The 26,210-nt window shown below is 36.2% G+C and overlaps 1 protein-coding gene across 2 annotated transcripts in view; it reads left to right on the top strand.

Moving 5' to 3' along the window:
- The window catches only part of LOC138315866 (small conductance calcium-activated potassium channel protein 2-like), a 76,288-nt gene that overhangs the window by 17,286 nt on the left and 32,792 nt on the right, over positions 1-26,210 (top strand). The window contains exon 1 of one of the 2 annotated variants that reach the window (XM_069257175.1): positions 3,555-3,791. The exons of the other annotated variant lie outside the window; for it this stretch is intronic. Within the exon in view, the coding sequence (XP_069113276.1) occupies positions 3,729-3,791 (63 nt within the window). The 5' untranslated portion in view covers positions 3,555-3,728. Of the gene's footprint in view, positions 1-3,554; positions 3,792-26,210 lie in introns of those variants that run through there. 2 annotated transcript variants of the gene reach the window in all.

Here is a 26,210-nt window from a genome sequence, read left to right as displayed (position 1 = left end):
TTCAAAACATTTGATTTTGAAGTTAGTTAAATTACCAAACAATTCAAGTTATTCCAAGAAGTGTTGGCCTTTAAAAAGCTTTGAAAATATTTTTGTTTTATAACCAATTTACAAAGCTACTTTGGTTTATTTCGGAATATTTTCTAGACCTACACTCATATTGCCTTTCATAGAATAAGGTTGTTATTTTTTAAAGGATATGTAAAATACATGAACACTTTTGAGCATAGTTTATTATAATTGCATCTCGAATTAGCACATACTTTATTTAAACTATCAGTATGCAATGGCAGTTTCACGCTATACACATATCGTCCATGATTGACCCCCAGGGAAAACTTTAAAACATCTTGTCACATTCCTGTTAAGGTCCATGGGCCTCTTGTTGTTCAAAATACATATTGCAAGAGCTAAATCTTTCTTAACAAATGTAAATTGTAACATATACAGTCGCGAAAATATATTTACCTGCTGAACGACATACAATAAAAGTTGTGCAATGTATTTGATTTAACATTCTGTAGATCATTACATTATATCTTTAAGCTTGTAACTGTATGGATATAGAATATGGTGATTTTGAATCTGTGTAAAAATGCGTGCATGGTGTAATTTTGACAAAGTTAATGTAAATGCTAAATTGGGAAAGTGCATTGCGGACGTTTCGTCATCCGTTAATGATTACATGTTCTTGAGTTTGAAGATGTGAGAGCAATATTACATATTACATGTACCTATGTACAATTGTAATTAATGATATTAAGTCAAATAAAGCATGTTTTTATTATTTGCTGTCTTCGATGAATTTAACAAGCAAAGTGCTAAATACAGCAGTATTGGTATTGAAACATCAATGACGCTCGCATGCGTGTATAAACGTATATTGGGTGAAGTTGCCCCGCATACAGGCTACATTTTTCAAAAATGAAAAAAGGTGAACTTTGACCCGATAGCGAACTTTTTTATTTGATCTAATAACGATATATTAGAAAAAAAGTAAGTCTTTAATACTATTTACATTCATCATGAACATTTTTTCCTGTATCTCAATCATTTTTTTATTTATAGCTATTTCAAACTTTTGCGGTATGACGTTACGGCAGCCGTATTTAATTTTCGATCAACATCAAAATGCGGTCACCCCTTCCAACTCGTGCTATACAACATGACAATACATCTAATGACTGACTGCCATTGTCAGGAAAGTAATTGAGAAATATCTTGATTTTGATTAATAAGATGTTCCTTGAAACGATTCCTTTATAATCTATTGTAATTCACTCGAACATCTAAGGTGTCATAACCCGCGCATGCGCAAGCCGATAGTCCGTAATAGCAACTCATGAAGTGGGTAGGGGGTACAGGGTACAGGGTACAGGGTACAGGGTACAGGGTACAAGGTATGCAAGTATGACTCGGAATAAATTTACCTCCTGCCATTGGTATGAAAGTAATTGAAAAATTGCTTTTATATCAAGTAATAAGATTCCTTTATAATCTATTGTAATTCACTCGAACATCTAAGGCGTCATAACCCGCGCATGCGCAAGCCGATAGTCCGTAATAGCAACTCATGTAGTGGGTAGGGGGTACGGGGTAGAGGGTACAGGGTAGAGGGTACAGGGTACAGGGTATGCAAGTATGACTCGGAATAAAATTACCGACTGCCATTGGTAGAGGGTACAGGGTACAGGGTACAGGGTACAGGGTACAGGGTACAGGGTACAGGGTACAGGGTACAGGGTACAGGGTAGAGGGTACAGGGTACAGGGTACAGGGTACAAGGCATGCAAGTATGACTCGGAATAAATTTACCGACTGCCATTGGTATGAAAGTAATTGAAAAATTGCTTTTATATCAAGTAATAAGATTCCTTCATAATCTATTGTAATTCACTCGAACATCTAAGGCGTCATAACCCGTGCATGCGCAAGCCGATAGTCCGTAATAGCAACTCATGTAGTGGGTAGGGGGTACAGGGTAGAGGGTACAGGGTACAGGGTACAGGGTACAGGGTACAGGGTACAGGGTAGAGGGTAGAGGGTACAGGGTACAGGGTACAGGGTACAGGGTACAAGGTATGCAAGTATGACTCGGAATAAATTTACCGACTGCCATTGGTATGAAAGTAATTGAAAAATTGCTTTTATATCAAGTAATAAGATTCCTTCATAATCTATTGTAATTCACTCAAACATCTAAGGCGTCATAACCCGCGCATGCGCAAGCCGATAGTCCGTAATAGCAACTCATGTAGTGGGTAGGGGGTAGAGGGTAGAGGGTAGAGGGTAGAGGGTACAGGGTACAGGGTACAGGGTACAGGGTACAGGGTACAGGGTACAGGGTACAGGGTACAGGGTACAGGGTACAGGGTACAGGGTACAAGGTATGCAAGTATGACTCGGAATATATTTACCGACTGCCATTGGTATGAAAGTAATTGAAAAATTGCTTTTATATCAAGTAATAAGATTCCTTCATAATCTATTGTAATTCACTCGAACATCTAAGGCGTCATAACCCGCGCATGCGCAAGCCGATAGTCCGTAATAGCAACTCATGTAGTGGGTAGGGGGTACAGGGTAGAGGGTACAGGGTAGAGGGTACAGGGTACAGGGTATGCAAGTATGACTCGGAATAAAATTACCGACTGCCATTGGTAGAGGGTACAGGGTACAGGGTACAGGGTAGAGGGTACAGGGTACAGGGTACAGGGTACAGGGTACAGGGTACAGGGTACTAGAATCAGTTACATAATAATATAGGCAGGTTTAGCGGACTAGTTTCATACATGCAAAATATATCGATACATGGACACTAACGATATAAAAAGTATTAGTGAAATTATTAACACTTCGATATGATTGGAATATGAGATGGTAGGTTTTAGTGTCAAAAACCACTGAACTGCAATACTATTGAGAACAAATATGTAGGTGCACATTACAAGCATTATACAAAACAATTGGTACGTGCTGACGTGCGGTTCAATAAATTGTGTGTCGTTTTTACAATCCTTTCGACATGTTCTGTATACATTGTATAGAACATGTGTTTAAATGTGCCAGTTCACGTTTACTTTCATATCTGAATAGAAATTATTGTAGTAAATAATGTGACAATCTGTATAGCATTTAACACAATAGACGTCACGACTGTCCTGGCTTACAAGTGAGGCCTTACTATCTATTTAAACTTCATAGTAAGGGTGTATCGGTACCTTACCATACTAAGACGGACACATTTACTTTACTATTTAGAGAAACACTAACAATGTTAGTTGAATTCGAACGTCAATAAAGAAACATGGTCATTTTTCATTTGATAAAAAAGAATAAGATTTAATATACTAGAAACTTTTGTTTACATTTTAATGAACCTATATAGGGTAAAATTTACATGGTGTTAATGCTAGAATTTTTCTTCAATTCTGAAATTCCATTTGAAGTGGTTTGGACGCTTACTATGTTCCCGGCTAAGCACACAAGGCATTGTAAATGTATTTGATTATTGTACTACGTGTCTTGGAAGATTTAAATTAAGAAACCTCTCACCGAGATAAGTTAGAGACGATAGAGTAAGCTAAACGTACAAATTACACAAAGCAGTGTATTCCGAATGGTTGCATTTTGGAATATTAATATTCGTTCGTTATACTTTTCATATGTATGTAGTTAGTGAGAGTATACTATTGTAAAAGTAGATTCATAGAGGAATTTACGTTGTGATGGAAACGACGGTTTTCCAAAATGAAGTGACCAATAAGGAGGGCGAGGATGACATCAACGGGGTAAGTATAGATACGTCATTAAAACACCTGCAATGTGCTGGACAAAACCATATGGCACACTTCTATTCGCCTTTTCTTCAAAGGTGACGTACTCTATACAGTCACTAATGATTAGATGCATTGTAATCCAGAGAACCTTCAACATTTCGACCTGTATATATATATATATATATTGTAGCTGTCAGCTGATGAATACTTATAAGATTACAAGTGACGTCAATTTAAAGTAAGAGAAAACGGCTTTTTTTGCGATATGTTGATATCCTCCTTGAAATACTTGTTTCTGTTTCATTTCTAAACACCACTTTGAAGGCATAACTGGTAGTTTTATAGCATATGGCAAACATGTTTATATTAAACCATGTATGAAATATCCACAAATTGGAGCTGTCTTCTGTATTCAACACAGTATGAAGTATGCAGGGGAAAAATGAATAGATAGCATGTATAGATAGAAACGCATTTTTGAACACTAAATAATGTGAAATATTTTCTTTTAAACCGTTATGGATTGTTTTATGACAAAATTTTCATTCCATTCAATGGCATGAACTACTAATCCGTATCTTGTTATATAACGCGTGATTGGGTGGTCGGGTGGTGTAGTGGTTAAGCCGCTCACCTTTCACCTAGCCGGCCGGGTTCGATCCCCGGCGCGGACGTGAAAAGGCTAGGGGTCACCTTCCCGATCACGTGGTTTTTCTCCGGGCACTCCGGTTTCCTCCCACACTAAGACCCCTCGCGCGCTTACATCCGGGCCATCGAGAGTGATTTACACGAGCTGTATGACTTGTTCTCAATCGATGTAAAACAAATAAAGTTTGTACTTTATATCATATAACCCGTGATAAAAGACCAAGACGCTTGTAAACCTCCTTGGAGCATCTACTGTTCGCCTTGTCGCATATGCATATGTATTCTAATAATGAAACAACATTTTTATGAATATTTCATAATATTTTACATGATGCAAGAAAAATGACAAAATAACCTATATATCAAATAATATATAGTGGATATACAACATCGATAAATGAATGTGTACGAATGCTTTCGTTTGAACAGAAAAAAGTGAGCCATTTTAGCGGTTTATATATATAACTTTCTGTTTATCGTCGAGTTATTTTCCCTTTACCGACAGGTATTTATCGTTACTTTAGTTTTCGTGCAAGACGTCATGAATTTGCTTGAAAAACATCATTTACTCGCACAAAATGACACAGCTATCACGCCAATGTTTTCACTCACTGGACAAGCTCAGATGGAATGTTCATTTTACAGAACGATGACACACTAAATAACGATGTCAAATAGACAAATCAATCCCTTTATTTATTTCCAAGGCAGATATTAAGTTGTAAGTCTGTCTCCATACATACCACAATGGGAGTACATTTCAATTTCTGTACATATATCTTTATAATATAAACTTTATGCTCCATGTCTAATATCGAGTATGCTGTTTTTGTAGTAGTAAGTTTATAGCCTCCATTCCCTTGAAGACAACTTTTAAACCTAAAAATAATGATGTTTCCAATGTGAGGATATCTAATTGTTACAATGAGGTAAGATAACATTTATAAAGACCGAATTCTATAGTAAATGTGCTACACCTGAGAGCCAGCAGTGAAGTCGTGTAGAACGTCTAAAACAGAACCTGGTCGTGTCATGTTTACAGGATTTAGTCGCCCCCGCTAGTTTACTGTCTCATCACGTTTACACAATGGCCAATACACAATGAGCAGTTTTAGAAAGCTATACCCGTGTATTGTATAGAGCGAACAAGTTCTACAACCTTTTATGTAAATCAAAGTACAGCTACAGGTTTTTAATTAGATACTTAACCATTTGTGCTTATTTGAAAGTGATGCGCATTAACTCAAAGGGCATTCGTTTGAAATAGATTATTGTGGGTGCAGAAATGAATGCACATTCTTTGTACATAATGTATAACTGCTACATTCATAATATTACTTACACAGCTAATTACTGACGAAATAAATAATGGGCCTAAAAAAAACTTCTATCTTGCCAGACTCAAATTTTTTTTTTCAGTGTTGTGTCACTAATATACTGTGTAACGAATTTACCTTCAGCTTTTAAAATCCACAGGGACCTGAGAATTTGTAACAGTTTATATCAATTTCATCCCACCAGAATGTCCATAGACCATTTTTAGACGTTTTAGGGGTTCAAACAAAATCGGGTTATACACGAATATGGTATTATGGAGAATACGATTTTTTTCTTTTTTGATCTAGACCAATAACACGTCTATAAATGGTCTATGAGTACTCTGGTGGGTCCATACTGATGAAAACTAAGTAATTCCCAGACTCCAATGTTTTTTCCTCAATGTATAACTCGAGTACGTTGTTATGGTTAATTTTTGTTACATGTATGTAGTAAGGACTATTCACTAATGTCATCCTCGATACTACAGGGGTTACTTTCACTGACGTAATATCCATCCCTAGACTATCTCACAGTAAAACTGAAGCAGCCCAGAAGAAAATATCTGAACCAATCACAGACTTGCATAGTTCGCTAAACCTGCCTTTATTATTGCCGTCCTTGCATGACCATAGCTGTTAATAGGACGTTAATGAATCAAACAAAAATTATTATTGGGCTTTTAAAAAAAAAATAAAAAAAAAAATATTCTTCTGCACAGAAAGTTGTATACAAAGGATTTGCGAAATGGTTAGAGATATGCCAAAGAACGTGTCAAAAATCCAATATGGCCGCTATGACCTCACTTCCGGTTTTAAATTTATTTCAATATCTCGGTAACGGCTTGACGAATTTCTTTCATTTTTGGATATGTTATTAAGAAGGAAAAATGCAAATAACTAATGTTACACTTTTTCTGTAAAATGTCACCTTCCAGTTGGAAATAAGGGTCAAAGTTCTAAAATGCAATTTTTCGAAACAAAAATCCTGAAAGAAACAATTCAGTCTAAGAGTACAATGAAATTAGCGTATATATCCAGAACAAACAAGTTCTGATATAAATTTTATTAGTTGGTTATACTGTGATATGCCAGAAAAGCCAACTGTAGTGAAATGTATGTGAAATGTTCAAACTCGCTTGGTGTTCGCTATTACACATTGTGGTCGGACGTCTTGTATGGCGAATCCTGGTCCTTGCCAGTGTAGTGAAGAAATTTTTGTCCAGAACTACTCAAATCGCTCTTACAGTAGTGTGTTTACGTTATAAGGTGCATATTCTTATCTAAATATAAACTTTCACCAACTTCTCAGTGGTTATGTATTGCATTTGGTTGACGTGCGTGACTTTGAAATTTCAACGGTATCAATCAAAATACTTAATAATGTCGTGAAATTTGTCAATATTTCTTGTTATATGTTTCATAATTAATATAGAACAATACGTTTATGTCATATTTTGCTTCATGGTTATGTAACAGAATTAGGCTCATTGAATTGTCACTTTGAAAAATCTTCTCAAGTTTTGGAAAGCCCAGAGACCTAAAATAAGGCATATAGCATACTGACATAAAAGCCTACCAAGATGGTTAATACGAATGACCTTGACCTATATTCAAGGTCACATGAGCCAAAAATCATAATATCTTCATATGACTTCTTGTGAAGTTCTATAAGGCCTAGAGACCTAATATGAAGCATGTATCATGGTGACATAAATACCTACCAAGCTTGATCATATGATGATATTGACCTTCATTCAAGGTCACATAGGCCAAACATACTAAAATCTTCAAATGACTTCCTCTGAAGGCCTACAGAATTCTGACATAAATGGCTACCAAGTTTGTTAATATGATTGACCTTGACCTATACCTAAAGTCACTGATGCTAAAATATCTAAAATATTTCTTTTGAAGTTATAGAAGGCCTATATATAAACACCTTATATCAGACCTGTAGCATGCTGACATAAATGGCTACTAAGTTTGTTAATATGAATGACCTTGACATTCATTCAAGGTCACATGGGCCAAAAATCCTACTATCTTCATATGACTTCTTGTGAAGTTCTAGAAGGCCTAAGACATAAAAAAAACTTGTAGCACGTTCTGACAAAGGACTAACAAGTTTGTTAATATGAATGACCTTGAAATTCATCTTTTTGAAAATTCCGTCAAATTATTCAATGACAATTTCTAGTTCTATAATGCTTGCCGAGTTCTTGTTGCTCCTGCATGATGGTGTCATCGGCGCTAACTCCACGCGGTTTTTTTTATCTCTGAGCTTCCGTCTTGTTGCTCGGTTGGCATTGGGGACAAAGAACTATAACTCTATCTTACTTACAGTCTGACCAACTTGTTATGGCTTCAACTTGATTAGATTTGACTGGATAGGCTATGAAGACTGAATTTCGCAAGCTGTAAAACGATTCACTCCTATTAACGTTCGATTGGCACATAGCGCTTACGTTAATCAGGTTAGTAATTATTCTACCAATTATGTCATGCTTTAAACACTTTGAATGTAATTCAAGTCGACTGCTTCCCTTTCAATTCTATTAAACACAATGACATTAGTATTGAAATGAGGAAAAAACTATACAGTCAAATATAACCATTGTCTGTCACGTCCGTGACTGGAATGACAGATGACGATTTCGGAAACAAAATAAAAATGGTGCAACACTGTGAATTTTCGATTATTTGAAAATTACAGCTGCTTGCAAATATTAACAGAAACTTTGCCAAGACATGAAATCCTGTCGAATTATGATTATGATCTGGAACCTGTCGGTTATTGTTTTGCAAATTTTTTAATTGATCACTGCATATTGCACATGATATTATTGGCTGTGTTGTTATAGCATACAGTGATGGTTATCATTTGCATTTCCGACCCACAATGTAACTATTCCAGCCGCAGGTAGCAGTTAATGTGATTATGGCTGCCAATGCAACTTCTTATCATACCATATCATTGTAGAAACAGTATTCCGTTGAAGTGAATGCAGTTACCGCCTTACGGGTAGGTATCCATTGTGACGTCATTATTTTGTGAGCGAAACTGACGTTGTTTTCTCTGAAAAAGTATGACGTTGCGCTTGCAAACACATGACGTCATTACCCACAAGAGCAGATAACTATATAATTTAAGTCGATATAATCTATATATTGGTCTAAATATCATTTTAAAAAGATATGTAAGACGAGAATACAATTCTTTCCGCTGCTTGTTTTTGAGTCAAATGAAAAAAAAAATCATCAAGACGCTATTTTTACGTCATCACTTTATGTTGAATAACATGCCTTTAAAGGGACATGAACCTTAAATAATTTGTTCTGTATGCTTAGATATGGTTTTCAGATGTTTATGGAATATTTTAGTACTATGATTGGTTATCTAAAACGACAAGAAAACGTGGAGAATACCTACCTCAAAGTGATAAAAATAGACCGTCATATTCTATTTTTGGAACACAAAACGAAAGCTGGCCGAAAGCGAGGTTATAATGAACAACAACGTTGCTGACGTGACAAGGAATATTAGTTTTCCACATTTTAAAAATTATTTTCTAATTTATGATGGTTAACAAACGAAGTTTAAGCCATATTTGTTATAAAACAATTTGTATTTAGCGTTAGAATGATAAGTCAAAAGTCAAACGAGACTTTTCATTCGATTATGACTGGGCATCGCGAAGGGACGTTCTTGATTTATTGCACATAAGATACAAGTCAAGAGTCAAGAAGTTTTATTTAGAGTCGCATACATGTGGACCATAATAACATTAGCACTGTAGTGCTATTCTTGCGACAAAAATATGTAAAAATATCACAGTACAAACAGGTAATATATATATAGACAGACAACAATTCAACTATAACAAGCATGCAATAGATACATGATATTTAGTTGGAAACAGTTATCACAGTTTAGCAGAAATAATTTTTAATAAAAATTTAATTTAAAGGTAATAACTTAATAATTACACTTTTATGTCACACAAATGTTACACAAAATAGGTTAAGACACTGAAGTGTAATGTACATAAATGCTAATATAGCAAAGTGTAAAAATTTACAGGATATACACTAACATAGTGTGAATTAAAAATAGATATTGAAGTCATAGGTAGAAAACAATAAGCTAAAATAAGGTTTATAAAAGTAATGATCTTTGAAAAGGTTTGAAATATCACAGGTTGTATGGTATAATTTCAAGCAGGTAGATTCCAAAGGGGAACAACTCATCCTATATGGTGTGTACAGATGGTACAGGAGCAGATCTGTGTATCCCAGGTGTGAAGCAGTCTGCGAAACGAATTGTAGTTTTCAGCTAGCCGACATTCATTTGGCAGACTGTTCCACACCTGAGAAGCAACGAAAAGATCTCTTACCATAAGTGGAGGTGTTTATCCTTGGAATCTTTACTAGGTTGTCCTATCTAAGATTATAAAAAAAACATCTTTCTTCTCAACAAGATTTTATGAAATATGAGGAGAAATATCATGTAAAACTTTAAAAAACCTCAGAGGCCATATCTTTCATACGCTTTACATGTAAAAAATCAAGTTTGTGCCTCCTTAAAATATCGAAGACTGTGGAAACATAGTCATTGTCAATAAAACGAAGTGCTCTCTCCTGGATTTTTTTTTCCATTTTCCTAGTATTTGTCAAAGTACAAAAGTGCCAGGCAAGTGGACAATAGTTAAAATTTGAAAGTATAAAAGACTTAAAAATGGTAATTTTCCCCTTCTTTGTAAGATTATTTCCTAGTCTTTTTAAAATAGCAAGTTGTTTGACAGTATTTCTACAGAGTTGAGATATGTGTGCATCAAATTTAAGAACAAAGTCAATATCTACACCTAAAAGTTTTACAGTATCTTCACACATAATCTCAAGGCAATCGATGTTAAAAGTCCAAAACACATAGCCTGGAACTTCTCTGGGTTGGTCTTCAAACCATTAAAATTAAACCAGTCTATTAGAACTTAACTCTCTTTATCTAAGCAATCTTTCAGGTGTGAAAAACTATCACCTATCTTAGAGAGAGTATTATCATCTGCATAATTATATAAAACACATTTGTCAACAAAGGTAAAATATCATTCATAAAAATATTGAAAATCAGAGGTCCGACAATAGAACCCTGGGGGACCCCCTTCTTCACATCTGTCCATTCGCTGGTCTCTCGCAAGTGTAAAGTGGGAAGTTGCTCCCATCTCTTGCATTTCGGCGATCCGTTTATATTTACCTACTTCCCCAATCGCGCGCGTTACGGACTCTTGACGTACGCTGTTTTCTATCGGAATTCGTTTGTGTTCGCTTCACCTACGTTTTATTTAATTTGTGCAGTGCATTGTGGGAGGTCACTAAAGTTCAACACTGCTATACTATCGTTACAAAATTCGACCGGGCCGGTTCAAAATACAGAAAGATGGAATTTCCATTATAATTATTTTATTTGACACATTTGCACAATAACTGATATATATGACTTAGTAAGGTATCTGACACGTCTTAAATATGTATTTTACTCAAATGTACATGGTTTATTTAGCTTCATGCCCCTTTAACGTAAATAGATGCTAGTGGTGTATCAGAACTCGTACATACACGCACTTCAGTTGAATTAGGATAAGAAATACTTATGCAGACTTAAATTATACTATTACTTGTTCGATGAATACATACTATCAACTTTATATGTGGAGACTACCCTATAGGTCGATATTAAGAATTATGAATCAGCAATTTAAGATAACTTAATGTAGACCGTCCCTTCTGGTTTCATCTCAAAGATTTCGTTCGATTTTTGATATTTTGATTTTAGGTATACACTGATCACAAAAACCGCATAAAAATCATATGTCACCGAGTTAATTTTTTTCTTCCATAGTTGCTTAAAGATATGTACTAATGACTTAATATTTCGAATTTTAATGATTTTTAATCAAATAATATTTCCTCCCTGTAACATCCCTTAACATATAAATAATATTCCTGTAATATGCTCATACCTTCAGTAGTTGATATAGAATTCATAACTATAACCAATAAGCTTGGTTTTTTTCCACAATGAAACGAAATATCCTGATTTTGAAATTAAATTCGGACTCAATTTTAGTGAAAAATTGCATCAAAATAGTCATGTTTTCTTTTTTTCTGAAAAAATGATCTCAAGAAAAATATTTTTTTTAGAATTTCCATGAAGATTGACTTATTTGCAATATGAAAAGCCAATAAAAAGTATACCTCACAGCATTATTTTTCAAAATATGACCGATTTGCTTCCTAATACCCCTTAAATTTTGGCCTGCAAATGTTAAAAAAAACGAATCCGTAGCCATTTTTAACGTTTTATATTATTCATTTACCCTTGTTAGTTTTCTATATTTATTATATTATTGGAGCATACCAGATAACACAATAATTACATATCTTGATGATTTCATTTATTTATTTTATAAAATATAACAAACCAGTTTGCAAGCTACATGCATATATGTAGGCCTGACCTCAAACTTTAAAAAGGAGTCTAATTCAGCAGGAAATATATAAGCTTTTTCTGAGACAAATAATTTGCTCTGTGTGATACTGTATTAAAATGGATTATTTTCCGTTATTGCATCTTTCAAATTATAAGTAAAGATTGCCTATTGAAGCTGTTTCCATTCAAAACACCACTAACTTTCTTTGGCATCCATATATACTGTGTACATTTATTTCTATTCGGCAAAAAGATAGGTATACGATCATAATGATAACGGTCATTCATTTGTTACTACTGACGTGAAGTTTTTCATTTTGGGTCCCCATAAATCCATGTGTAGTCCATCTCATTGTTGAGCGACTATTATGATTCTTGGATTTTCCTTCATGCATGAATCTTAAAAATTAAAGATCTACTGTAGATACACTTCAAGTAAACACTCGAAAAGGTTCTAGACGAAATGCTTGCTCGAATGCAGATTTCAGAAGCGAGCTGAAATAGCTTGGTACGGAGAAATAAAATACGTTTGCCGGGATCCGGATAACGACGTTACAAACATATGACGTCACAGAAGGGACGGTCTACGTTAATTTTCAAATTGTTTGACTCAGCTTTTATGGAGCATTCTGACCATCGGGCTTTGAGACTAAAAGGATTCTGTTAAGATTTGCTTCGTTTGTACATAGCGCCTGTATCCAGTGTCGCAAACTGTTAGCAGCCGGAGCAAACTGACTTACAAAGACATCATCGTTATAATTCATACTTCGATAGAAAGTAGAAGCCAGGTGTAATTCATAAGTAAAGATTTTCCATGGTGATCAGTTTTTGGTTTGTTGTAATTCGCTGAATCTTTCTATATCCCAATACATATTAAGTATCTTAAGAAATTCACATATTTGTTAAAGATACTTAGCCTCTAATAATCAAATAATAACGTCTTATCAACAAGTGTTCGTATTACACGTATACATGAAAACGAAATAAAATCCAAGTATTCGAATAAGTAAGATCAAGACGGTTTACGACAGGCTACTGCGTGAAAAAACATAGTATATAAGAAGTATGCATAAGATTAATAATCAGCTTTGATTGGTAAATATTTCCACCTCAACTCGATCTTGGCGGAACCAATAAAAAGAGGATAATTTACGTTACAACTCGGATATTTGCATCTGGGACGTCCGAGGACGTTAAATAGTATTTGGGGAACTAAACTAGTGTAAAGTATAAAAGACAAAAATACTGGAAGGACTTTAAGTGATTTTAATTAAAATACTTTATGTATATCTTTTTTCACAGATGTACACTTTGAATGACATAAAACCGTATATTTATAGATGTACACCTTGTCTTTCGCGAAATATTCCGCTTTAGATAGTACCAATGTGAATACTGATAAAACAGTAAACACAGTCCATATAACTCAAAACCAGGTTCACTTTCCCCCACATTCTTCAGATCTCATAGCTGAAGACAAAACATGGACATTAAAAAACTATTAAGGTAATTTTATTTTATCATTTTGGTTGAAATAACCCCTATATAAAAAGTACATCTACCAAGGGGAGATAATCCATGATAGATGACGATGAGCAGATGCTAAGTACCCAAGGGAGTTGAGAGTACATTTTTAATATTGTGTATTTGAATCTGTAGTTTCACCATTCATCAACACAGTGATGATATTACTGCTCAATAAACACAACTCTAACCTGCCAAGTTTTCACTGCAGAATAAAACTTTCTAAAGTGTGCTCGGGGGATCTACTAGTATTTACGTAATTACGGAATAATTCATACCGGATGTAGTTATGTAGTGTATGTTCTCTGGAACTTTGATGTACTGTTAAAGTGTGACAGTTATTCTCCCTTCACGGCCCACACTGTGCCACAGGAATTCTACTTTACGGCGTCAGTGTCTTCCATATTCGGGGAGTTTTTGAGAAATCAGAACGAAAGTGGCGCCACCATAACGACATTTATTGGCACACTTGGCTCACTGCAAACGTCAGCAAAACCAAAACTCAGTTATTGTAGTTTTTATCATTGTATATTTTGTCTAAATATTCAAAAAATGGGGGAGATACTAAATTATGATTGTCATTTTTTACGCTTTTCAGATATAATTTTGAAGACACAATTGTGTCTCCAATAAGTATGCAGTGCACGTAAGGCATACAAGACATCGGCTGGCTGGTTTGATGGAAGTTTCGATTACTCAAGTGGATGCGAAAAATGAAAAATTGTGGAAATTAATACTTTCCTATCTTAAAGAGAGAACGAAATAATGATACCTGTCGTCCAATTGTTCTTCCTTATGTTTCCACAATCTTACCATCCCTGATCACTTTCTGCGTTTGCAGTGGCGAAGCGCCCGTGCATGCTTGAGCTTACATTTTATATACAGTCAGAAAAAACACAACATTTGAATACACGTAACGCTGCAGAATATAAACAGTGGCGTAGCGCCCGTGCATGCTTGCATGCTCAAGCATGCAAAAATATTCTGACTTTCATTTCATACAGTCAGAAAAAACACAACATTTGAATACACGTAACGCTGCAGAATATAAACAGTGGCGTAGCACCCGTGCATGCTTGCATGCTCAAACATGCAAAAAATATTCTGACTTACATTTTTATACAGTCAGAAAAAACACAACATTTGAATACACGTAACGCTGCAGAATATAACTTTGAGTTGCAAGAGTGAGGTACATTGTAACTTATACCGATGAAAATCATGCTTCGTATCGGAACCAATAGCTAGAGCAAATGCGATATTTTTGCCAAAAGCCCAACACACACACTGGTAAATATTTTAGCCCGGGCTCTCGCATCAAAGCCAGGCGCTCGTTTTTCAAACCTAAGGTGGTACACCAAAATGGCGGCGAAAGCAACTGGATCTAGAGGTGAGTAAAAGAAATGTCCCATGTCAAGAGATGCATATATTTCCTCAATTTTAACATTCTTTTACGGGGTGTCGAACGTGTCAATATATACATTCGTATCCATAAATCTTGTATACGTGCCAAACAAAAACATATACACCTGCTATGGGACTGAAAAATCAGTGACATTTGCAGGCGTTACCAAGGATATTCGTAATTCGGGTCGGGTTTAGAAATCAAACTACGTACATTTTGTAATAACGTCAGTAAACACATAACCCATATGTGCGTATACCACGCACTGAAGTTTTCGCGTGCCTAATAAGGCGGCAAACACAATGGCTTTTGTTTTTCCAAAGCATGACCGCTCGCTTGATTAACTAGAGAGAGTGGAATATTTCGTTTATTGTTTGTCTTTCCGAATTCGTGTTTTCGACAGCTTCACTTAACTTTTCTGTTACTGCTTATGAATTTTGCATTTGATTGAACTTTTATTGAAATAAAACAAAAACAAACTTTTTATTTTGTACTGACCGATTTACTCGGAACTCCGTGGTCGACATATATACTATTACAACAATACCATGCTACGTCATCAGTTATGGTTCCGAAACTGATGCTGCTGATGCTATAACCAGTGTTTTCGGTGACAAAACTTGTAGAGTTCGCATGCCAATAAAATGCCACGTACAGTAATTCGTACCCTTGACCTTTCGATCTCGCCATCAGGACATACCTAAATACATATAGTTTACAGATGTTTACTGTAATCCATAAACAATTTGATTCTTCACTCAAGAATAAATTACTTTTTCTAGACCAGGAGTTGGAACAATAGGATAAACTCCCTCGGCAAATAGCTTTCATTGTAGGTTATAGATGTAGATTGATTCACGTGTAACATCTGCCGGGTGTTGACACCTCTGTGACCATCGATCCGTGCCTTCTATTGTAGACGCCTATATCTGTCTTTATCTTGCTATGAAATACAGTTGTGCACAATGCTAACAAACCCATATCCTAACTTCATACACACAATCATTATTTATCGTCCTTGCGATCTTTGCTGACTCGAGTTGGAACATGCTTGCATGCTTATCAATGTTCTTCGTCAAATTTCACAGGGACACATCAGTTTACTTTGCTCAACAGTTAGGCAAAGTATTAACTCTCTAAAAATTCTTTAACATGGATGCTACGGAATCAAACCATGTGATAGTGCCAACGGTATGTGCATATTACAACATTTTATTTCATATATAGTTCTTTCCTAAATTTTTGCCATCTTTAAGTCCTTTTTAACACATTAAATCTAAATTAAATTTGATTAATATATAGTAATATAGTAATAATTTTCTTACTACTTTTGAAATATTTTATTAATAAAATGATAAATCTAATCAATAAGCTAACTCAAAATGAGTTGTTATGGGGGAGGATATCGTCCTTTAGACCGAATTTTTGGTGTTCTTATTAGAAAAATAATTATCACTTTCGGTCTAGACGATTTTCCAAACAAAACTTGCTATACGCTAAATCTACTTTTTAAAGTAAAAGTTATGGCAAAGCTTTAATCTTAATTTATTAATCAAAGTAGCATTAGTCACATTGGTCGAATCTCAGTCTTAATGTTTAAATGAAATTAAAAAAATATACCGGGTATAGATATTAATGCAGACCACCATTAAACCGTTCTAAGAACGCACCCAATTCAGCCGACCAAGAAATCTCCGGGTCTTATAACAAAATAATACAAACCGCCTTTTTAGCTCGGCACCATCGGGCTGTACATATTTAATGTATAATTATTCTCCTGGGCGAGATAATACGGAATAATTAGAACAGATACGTGTACATTATAACTACTAGGCTGGTAGAAGGCAATTTTAGTTCTTGTGTACCAAGGAAGCATCTAATGATGCCATATTGTCAGTTTTGTCATAACTCTTACAGATTACATAAACAAATAAAAGTGACCAAATTATATTTGCTTTGTTTGGCAGATCAAACACTAGTCCGCTTAACCTGCCTATATTATTAGACTTTTTATCTTTTTGTCTAATATATAAGGTGAAAAAAATAATAATAAACCAGCCTAATAATATAGGCAGGTTTAGAGGACTAATTAAACATGTGAATTACCTTCCGTTATCGAATTTGCATGATTTTTTTTCTATTTATGGTTAGCCTTCACTCGAAATGTTCAGATACATGTATAACTTCTTAATAAGTTAATGAATGAATCAATGTTGTTTCATTTTTATCCATTGCGAAACGCTGAATTTATACTTGTCGACCGGGTTTATGACGCGCGAAGTGTCGACGTTGTCCGGGCAGTGACTTCCTTTTGTTTTAACCTTGGGTCGGGAAATCGAAGCCAGTCCGCCTGGTGAAAGATGACTTGGGTGCCGCTGTGTTACCAGACTATAACGTTTGACTTCATTTTGTATTTTAGTAAACTTTGATTGTGTTTTGGTGGATAGACTTCACAAGTGTGTATTATAGTGTACGAAAACATCAACAAAAATGAAGATTAAAATAATAAAAAATGATATAGTTAGAGTGTGACTACCTTAACATATGCATTCAAAGTCAATACCTTGATAAAGTGAAGAATCTGTACGGACCAACACTGAGCGGTTTATGAAAGGTTATTTTATATCTGGTGACATCTTCAAGAAAACGTTAGCCACAATGGTTTATTATACAGGTGTATTTTATATACTTTATATTGGCAAATATATTGCTTTAAAATGAAATCTTTACATCCTCCCGTCATATGTGTAATACTCTCTCGGGGGATGGGTGTGGGACAAATAGCCTAGATGTGTTCTAAATGACGTGAATCGTTTATTGTTCATCAATTGTCTGATTGTTCTGTGAGCGAGATGACGTGATAATCATGATGACGTCATATCATTGTTTACAAGTGCATTTCGGGATCGCCCATCTCTATACATGCCAACCATAATTTGCGCTGTGCTTTTAATCGTTTCATATAACTATCTTGCCATTAATAGCCAGGTTATGGGTTGTAAGTTCAGTAAAGTAGTGAAGAATAACAAGAGAAGATCTGGGAGTCCAAGAGATCCTGAAATATCAGTAAAACAACAACAAACAGACGGACAGACAAGCCCGCGTCAGTCCGTCCGGACAGCAGAAGTCCAGTCTTGCTCACGGCCTAATAGTCCGGTCCCGCCTCGTCTCGCTAGGTCAGTCAGCAATACAACATTTGTCGTCACTAGAGGAAGATGTTCTGTTCAGACACGTGCATCAGACTCCGACAGTGAAGACTTCCTTGTGGACGGAGGACACGACTGTGACTTTCCGACTGGAAATAGATATTCCACAGAGCCTCCCCCAGTGCTGGACGGACGCCTTACCCGGACCATCATCCGAAAGGTGGAGGACTACAAACGGTTCGACTGTATCAACAGCGATGATATATCAGATGTCGTTGAGATCTACCATTGTTCAGACGACAGCGATGCGGACGACGAAGAATCTACTACAGGCAGTAGCAGTGTCGGTTCAGATTCCGATCCCATGTTAGCCAGAGGCGCCCGGACACCGGAAATGGTCAGAAAGATACGCGCATTTGATAATGATGTGAGTAGTCTTCTGGTAGCACAGTCTATCCGCGGATGTTCTACCGCGGACACAATTGTCCATCCGAGAGCTCTCAAAGGAGAGCCAGTATCATGTGATGTGGACACCGAAAGTGGCCTGTATGATGCATCCAGTCTGGTGACCTGTCCGAAACTATCTCGTCATCAATTGACCGTGTCTGGACTGAGGACAACAGTAGATGACCGCCTTAACTCCTGGATGTGTAGGCAACAACGTAAGGAAAAAGAGGGAGAACAGAGGGCAAAAGTTTCTGGGATGGAGGAGGAGGGAGTAGGCTGAGGAGGAAGGAGTAGGCTGAGGAGGAGGAGGAGGAGGGAGTGGGCTGAGGAGGAAGGAGTAGGCTGAGGAGGAGGAGGAGGAGGGAGTGGGCTGAGGAGGAAGGAGTAGGCTGAGGAGGAGGAGGGAGTAGGCTGAGGAAAAAGGAGAAGGTTGAGGAGAAGGAGGGAGTAGACTGAAAGATGGCAGATTGTGTAGGCCATAGGAGGAAGGAACAGGTTGAGAAGGAGGTATAGTTGATACTGAAGGAGGAGGGAGTAGGCTGAGGTCGAGGGGAAATTGTGTGGGCCACAGATGAGGATGGCGGCGTGGGAGGCGGAGGATAGAAGAGGAAGGAAGAGACTAGGGAGGTGAAGGAGACAAAGGTTTAGAGAATGGTAGAATAAGCGGGAAGGTTGTAGGACAGAGGAGGAGAATGAAGCCGAGGGACAATGGAGGACGAAGTATAGATAACAGCCTTGTGATTGCAGATTTAGAAATTTTCATTCGGGTCTGACAGTATGAGGCTAAAGGTAATTTGAGTCCCTGAAGAATCTAAGCATTGAGTTTTTGAAATCCAATATGAACTGTCAATGTTAGCGTACTTGAAATAATGGCTCGATCGCACATGTAAGTGCGCGTGTGATGAGTGTACATGTACAGGTAACAGTTTAGGTATAATGTCTCGTTACTTGTAAATTAGCCTCACTGTTCCGTCGAATTATAGTTCATATATCAAATAAAAATGTATTTTCGTTGAACTTTTGTCATAGAGTTGATTATTTGTCGGTTATTTGTAATGTAAGTGATCATCTTGACTTGCGGGTTTTCTACATTCGTGCATATTGAGTATACTGAAGCACAGGGACCTGGCACGATTTTTTTTTAAAAACTAACAGTATACATATACATATTATAGTATCAAGGGTATGAACTCGGCGGTCGAGGAAAACGGACCTATTTGTTTAAAACCGTGATTATTTTAATAAATTGATTCTATACAACATTGACGGATATCTTACCTTAAAGAGAAATAATTTATCTTTCCATTGAGTGCTTGATGAACAAAATTGGCCAAGTATTGACGAAGTTATGGCTTGATGAATCGGGAAATTTACGAAAAATACGCCAGGTAGACATTTCCCTGTCCGGTCGAAATGTCGTCTCGGCTCTAATGGGCACCTCAAAAACCAAGCCATAATCACAAAATCTACGCTTGTGGTGGTAAACAGTACCCATAACTGTGGTCATCCACATTCTCCTTTGGAGTTGTCATGACCCGTACTTTGTAGAAACTCCATTTAAACATCGTGTAGCTCACTTACTTTAACCGTCACCGCCATGTTCATTTGTTCTTCGGAACGCTTCTCGAGTTTACCCAAAAGCACAACATTACATAATTTGCATAATGTAGTCACGATATGTAAAGTCGAGAAGCGTTCCGAGAGAAAAATGAACATGGCGGTGACGGTTAAAGTAAGTGAGTTACACGATGTTTAAATGGAGTTTCTACAAAGTACGGGTCATGACACCTCCAAAGGAGATTGTGGATGAACACAGTTATGGGTACTGTTTACCACCACAAGCGTAGATTTTGTGATTTTGGCTTGGTTTTTGAGGTACCCATTAGAGCCGAGACGACATTTCGACCGGACAGGGAAATGTCTACCTAGCATATTTGACGTAAATTTCCTGATTCATCAAGCCATAACTTCGTCAATACTTGGCCAATTTTGTTCATCAAGCACTCAATGGAAAGAAAAATTATTTCTCTTTAAGGTAAGATATCCGTCAATGTTGTATAGAACCCATTTATGAAAATAATCACGGTTTAAAAAAAAATAGGTCCGTTTTTCTCGACCGCCGAGTTCATACCCTTGATACTATAACATATATATATGTTTACTGTTGGTTAAAAATTTTCGTGCCAGGTCCCTGTGTACTGAAGCGACTTGAAACGTAAATTAGTTTTAGATATATTGTATATAGTTATACCGAAGTTTTTCCCCCAAATAATATATCTCTTAAAGTAACAAATGTAAAGCAAGTTATATTCTTCTGCTGGTATTTCACAATATTTTTGATTATATTATATGCTTTCAATATATAATATGTTTAAAATAATTGTTTCAATTTCACGAAACGTTCATTTTTTTAAGACATGGCCTTGAATTAATCATGCGCAATAAGTTCAAGGCTACCTTAATTTAAACCCATAAATACCCTTCCGGTCATTGCGTTCAGTGTGTTTGCATAATGGTCCATTTCGTCTCCACTTGTTTCCGTGAATTGCCCTTGTAGTATTCAGTGACTCAGACTTTGTTTTCGTAGATTGATCACTAGTTGTAAATCAATGGAAGGAATATAACTCAATACAGTTACCATATACCAGATAGCAAAATAAATTCCGACATAAACGTGATTAAGGAGAGCAATTAAGAAACATACATAGGTACATGTATCTTAATAAATGCTTATTGTTTTATAGCCAAAATACAATTATAAAATTAAGTCAATCGTCATTTTCTTGTCCGCCTTGCAAGACTTTGCTTTCGTGATCAGTGTGAAATCAGTCTTTTTTTGTATTACACGTAATCGGACATAAAAGAATTATTCACTGCGCTTGGATATCGATGAAGTCTTCACAATTCCGTCAGCATTGATGGCTGTATTGTGGTAAATTGGCAGTGGCATACTTTATTTTTATGACGTAATGTGCAATTTAATGTATTAGGAACATAAATGGATATTGGTACTAGAAAGCAAATATCGTCGATGCTCGTGCATTTTATAGAGGTAATTAATACTTGGGCCTATTTCTGATTTTTAGGGAGTACTTACTTCTGTACGAACTTTAAAGTGTATCGATGTCGCATTTATGTGAAAAAGATACTTTCCACTGTCCGGAGAAAATCAATGTTCAACATTTAGTATCAATCTAATGCTATAAAGCTGTTTCAAATGCAGTGACCATTCGGAAAGCTTGGACTGGTGCCGATATCCAGGCTATCTCCTGGTGCTCAATTCTACAGGGCTGGCGGAAAACCTCTCACGTCTGGCCAATATCATACAGATTTACAAGCCTGTTTCAAAACTGAAAAAATATGTACATGGATTAAGAACCTCATTCATATTCATGCGTGCATACAAACTGACATGTCTATAGGGAGTAGATAATAGCGATGTTGGTGAATAAGAAAGCTGTATCTTGTCTGGTTGTGCTGCGTATCTTATTGAAAACAAAATCTAATGAGTGTATGTCATAATTCACCTAAATGGGTTATATTCTTAATTTCTGAACGTTTATGTTAAGTAAATATACTATTCACAATTTACATATCAATGCATGATAGTGTTCTGTCTTAAGTCCAACACGTTTTCCTGTCACGATAACACTTTGATCTTGTTGAAGTAGCTATCATTGATAAAGGCGCCAGTAGTTATCACAAGAGAATTCGTATACTCCGATAACTCCCCTGTCCCAGAAAATAAATGAGAGGATCATCATTTATTAACAGCTCTACAAGAGAGACATTCCGCTGATTAAACTGTAGTAAGTGTACCAGTACTGGTTAACGCATATCGATACAGCATGTACGCCTTCTTGTATTGCTTTGAATTCACGACAAATTATTGCCACAATTTCCAAGAAATTTCAGTAATCAGCCACTGAGTTCGGGCAGGTTGTGGGATTCGACAAGAAAGCGGATTTATCTTGATCCCTTCATCTCCAAAGATCACCGTGATAATCCTCGCGTACGAATGACCCTCAAAGAACATGGTGTAGGTTTTATAATCCGCGCGGTATTAAACTTCTATTCCATCTTTATGTAATTATAAGTAACAGAGCGAGCGCGGTGGCTCGAGGCGAGAAACCGATTTACGTAACGTTCAGTAGCACCAAGTGTTAATGTGCTCTTATTTTTACTTTCATGTTATGTTATGTTACTTTAACAAAATTATGATAAATGGGATCAAAAGTTCAATAACGTAGAAGTTTGAAAGGATTTTATTGTTTAAACTATGAAATATGCTCACGGAACGTTCAAAGCCCAATGAAAACATAATTGTCCATGATGAAAATGACAATATGATCAATTAATGAAATTAAGATAGTCTAACACGATACAAAGTGCTTGGTGATATATACTGCAGTGAATGCCCACACGCGCACGGGCGAGTGGCTGGATTCTTTTGCATATCGACAAGGGCATACTTATACATAGAGTGATTCTACATGTGTCGACTTATCTCTAAACCTGTGTATCTGGGCTTGTCTTTATGGAAGATGTCTGTCAGATAAAAATACATTGTATAAGCCTTTTTGGTAAGCGTCGCGTAGAAAGAAGGCAATCTGCATTTATCCATTTACCGCAGACTTTAAAGTGGGGTTTTTTCTTCATTTTTTCTGAAATGTCGATTTCACAATTTGATTGTGTCTACAATGGTGACGGATAAATTTCATATTAAGATTATTTGAAAATTTCATATAGGCACTATTCCTACCAAAGAAAATCAACTACAGACAAGTAACGAATTACCTGTCATAACTACATATATCGAATTACGTAAAGAGTTAAAAGAATAATACCATCACCATTGGTATGTGTTTTGAACGATTTTGTCTGCAAATGGTATAATGGCGTCATTTTCTTTGTAAGCTTACGTTAGCTATGCGGCCATTTTGGTTATAAAATTTTGGCATTCAATTAAGAGGATTTACAAACAAATTGATACATGTCGTTTGACGTTGTTCCCCATGGGTGGAAATTCGGAAATAAATGCACGTTTCAACACGTTTAGGAAAAAAGATAGCAAATCATCTTGCATAGGCTGTATCTGACTGGGACATAAAGCACATTGTAGTACTTGTCGTACAGATTTCATGACATCCATTTCACTCCATTGATGCTGTCGTGTTTTGTTACATCTTCATAACTAAAGGACACCTCTAGTTTGTCTGGAACAACGCGTGGTTTGTTGGTCTGGAACAACGCCTGACGATGGTAGATTGGTACCATTGACTTACTTTTAGTAGAAAATTTACCATTGGTAACTAGTGATCGACAGTGTTATACTCTTCAGGGGCTAGTGGAGGAACTGAAACATCTAGCACTGATCCAGTAACTAAGATCTATAAAACAAAATACAGCTATCCCTGTAGATGTACTATTTTTAGAAAGATCAGTTCAAGGAGTAGACATTCAATGACGGGAGAATCGAATGGTTAAATGTTGTTATGTACGCAGATCTATTCTTGTTGTTTGAAGAAAATGCCAATTGTATTGTGTCCAATGCCATTTCTTACTAACTCGCTAAAATCTCAATACAATTTAAAAAGGGAATAAAATTGTCGCCTCCAAACGATAATTCAAGAACACATTGGATGACATCTAAACATGACCAGGGCGGAGGGATGAAGGTGTTTAGTTATGAAACAATTAAAACATGTTGCAACCCATAAACTTGAGGCAAATAGTTGAATGATTGTCGACCTATTTGCTCCTGGAAATGTGCAATGCAAATACTAGGGAAATGGTCAGATCGAAGAAGAGTAAATGAAAGGTAAATATACCACAAAACTGCTAGTATCCTAGAAATGGAGAAGACCACTTGTACAACCTAAATAGGAGGTGAGTATTCTATATAGCTAGACTGGCCCCTCGTCTTAGTTCTCTATTCTCCGTCCGCATAGGTGATAGATGTAACTTAGGCTGGAATATGTCTACCGGTCAAACAAACCTTATTGCACAAATGGAAGGAACATATTCGGTGACACAACTCTTACTGCATGAATTGAAAGTGGATGGTCAATTAAAGTACTCAAAGGGACGACGAACCATTGGTGAAACAGGTCTTGCCATTCAAAAAGATGAATGGCCATCCATGATATTCTTACTATACAAATGGGTCGATGTGTAGTGTTGGTCAAACTGTTTGAATCACATTAATAGAATATAGATAATTTGATGAAACCGTTCGCAATACGTAAGTGAAAGGCTTTCGTTAAAACACGGCAATATTGTTTGTAAAATAATTAAAGTTATATTGATTTCACAGAATAGCTGACACAACAGGAAAGTGATTTTTTTTACATTAATTGTGTATATCAATACAATATAGCCTCATAGATGTTCCACAGAAAGGAAGCAATTGTGACGTGAAAACATTTTTATATTAATAATTGACATTTTTGGTAGGTAAACACGACACTTTGTCATTTATAATCAATAGTGTAAACAACCTGCACACCCACCTCCAGACACGTTCATGTTTACAGAAAAAAAACCTTTCAACTAGAAGTTTTAAAAAACACGTTTCTTAGTGTTTCAGTATTTGCCCATAGAATGGTTTTGTTTAAATACCAGGCATTAGTATACATCATATATATAATTTTTAATGTATAAACAACGACATTCACAACCATGAAATTTGCATTGCTCCAGAATATCACGGGGAAAATATTTTGCAATAAGTGGTTATTTCCATGAAGATAATTTGACTCATTTCCTAATTATTGTTAGGATCAAACGTTGTCAGCGTTTTCGAGAAAGAGATTGTGTGCGTGTACTTGTCATTTTAGCAAATAATGAACACATCTGCGTATTAACAAACAACTCTCTATGTTGACTTTAACAAAGCAAAGGAGCTCTTTTGCTGAAAAGTTATGGAATAGCAAAATATAAATTTGCATCATTCGATTTGGTTTATTAGGTTTAATGTCCTTGAGGGGGTCCATTAAAAACCATGTTGATTTAAGGACGGCCTCCCATAGAGGTGCAATGTGTTTTGGGAGGTTTTATATTTGTGTTGTGTCTCCTTTTGATAGTGAAACTATTGCCTTTATAGTGCTTTCTCATTAAAGCATGCCGACAAAGAAACCAAGCAGCACGTGCCACCTGATCACATTATACTGACAACGGGTGAACCAGTCGTTCCACTTTCTTTATGCTGAGTGCTAAGCAGGGGCAACAACTATCACTTTTATAGAATTTGGTGTGTCTCAGCCAGGGGACAGAACCCAGAGCCTACCTCACTTGGACGAGCGCTCAACAGAAGACCAAAAGTGAGGTGGTGTCAAGGGAGACGTTAGGGAGAAGAAAGTCAGTTAGAAGAAGAGAAAATATAAGACAATTAACCTCATCATTCAGGAAAAGTGAGATCGATAGAATGCTTTGTAGGCTCGAATGTGGTTGATA

The sequence above is a fragment of the Argopecten irradians genome, chromosome 2, assembly GCF_041381155.1.
Source record: "Argopecten irradians isolate NY chromosome 2, Ai_NY, whole genome shotgun sequence".
In the NCBI taxonomy this organism is placed as follows: domain Eukaryota; kingdom Metazoa; phylum Mollusca; class Bivalvia; order Pectinida; family Pectinidae; genus Argopecten; species Argopecten irradians.
This window is presented reverse-complemented; position numbering and strand designations above follow the sequence as displayed.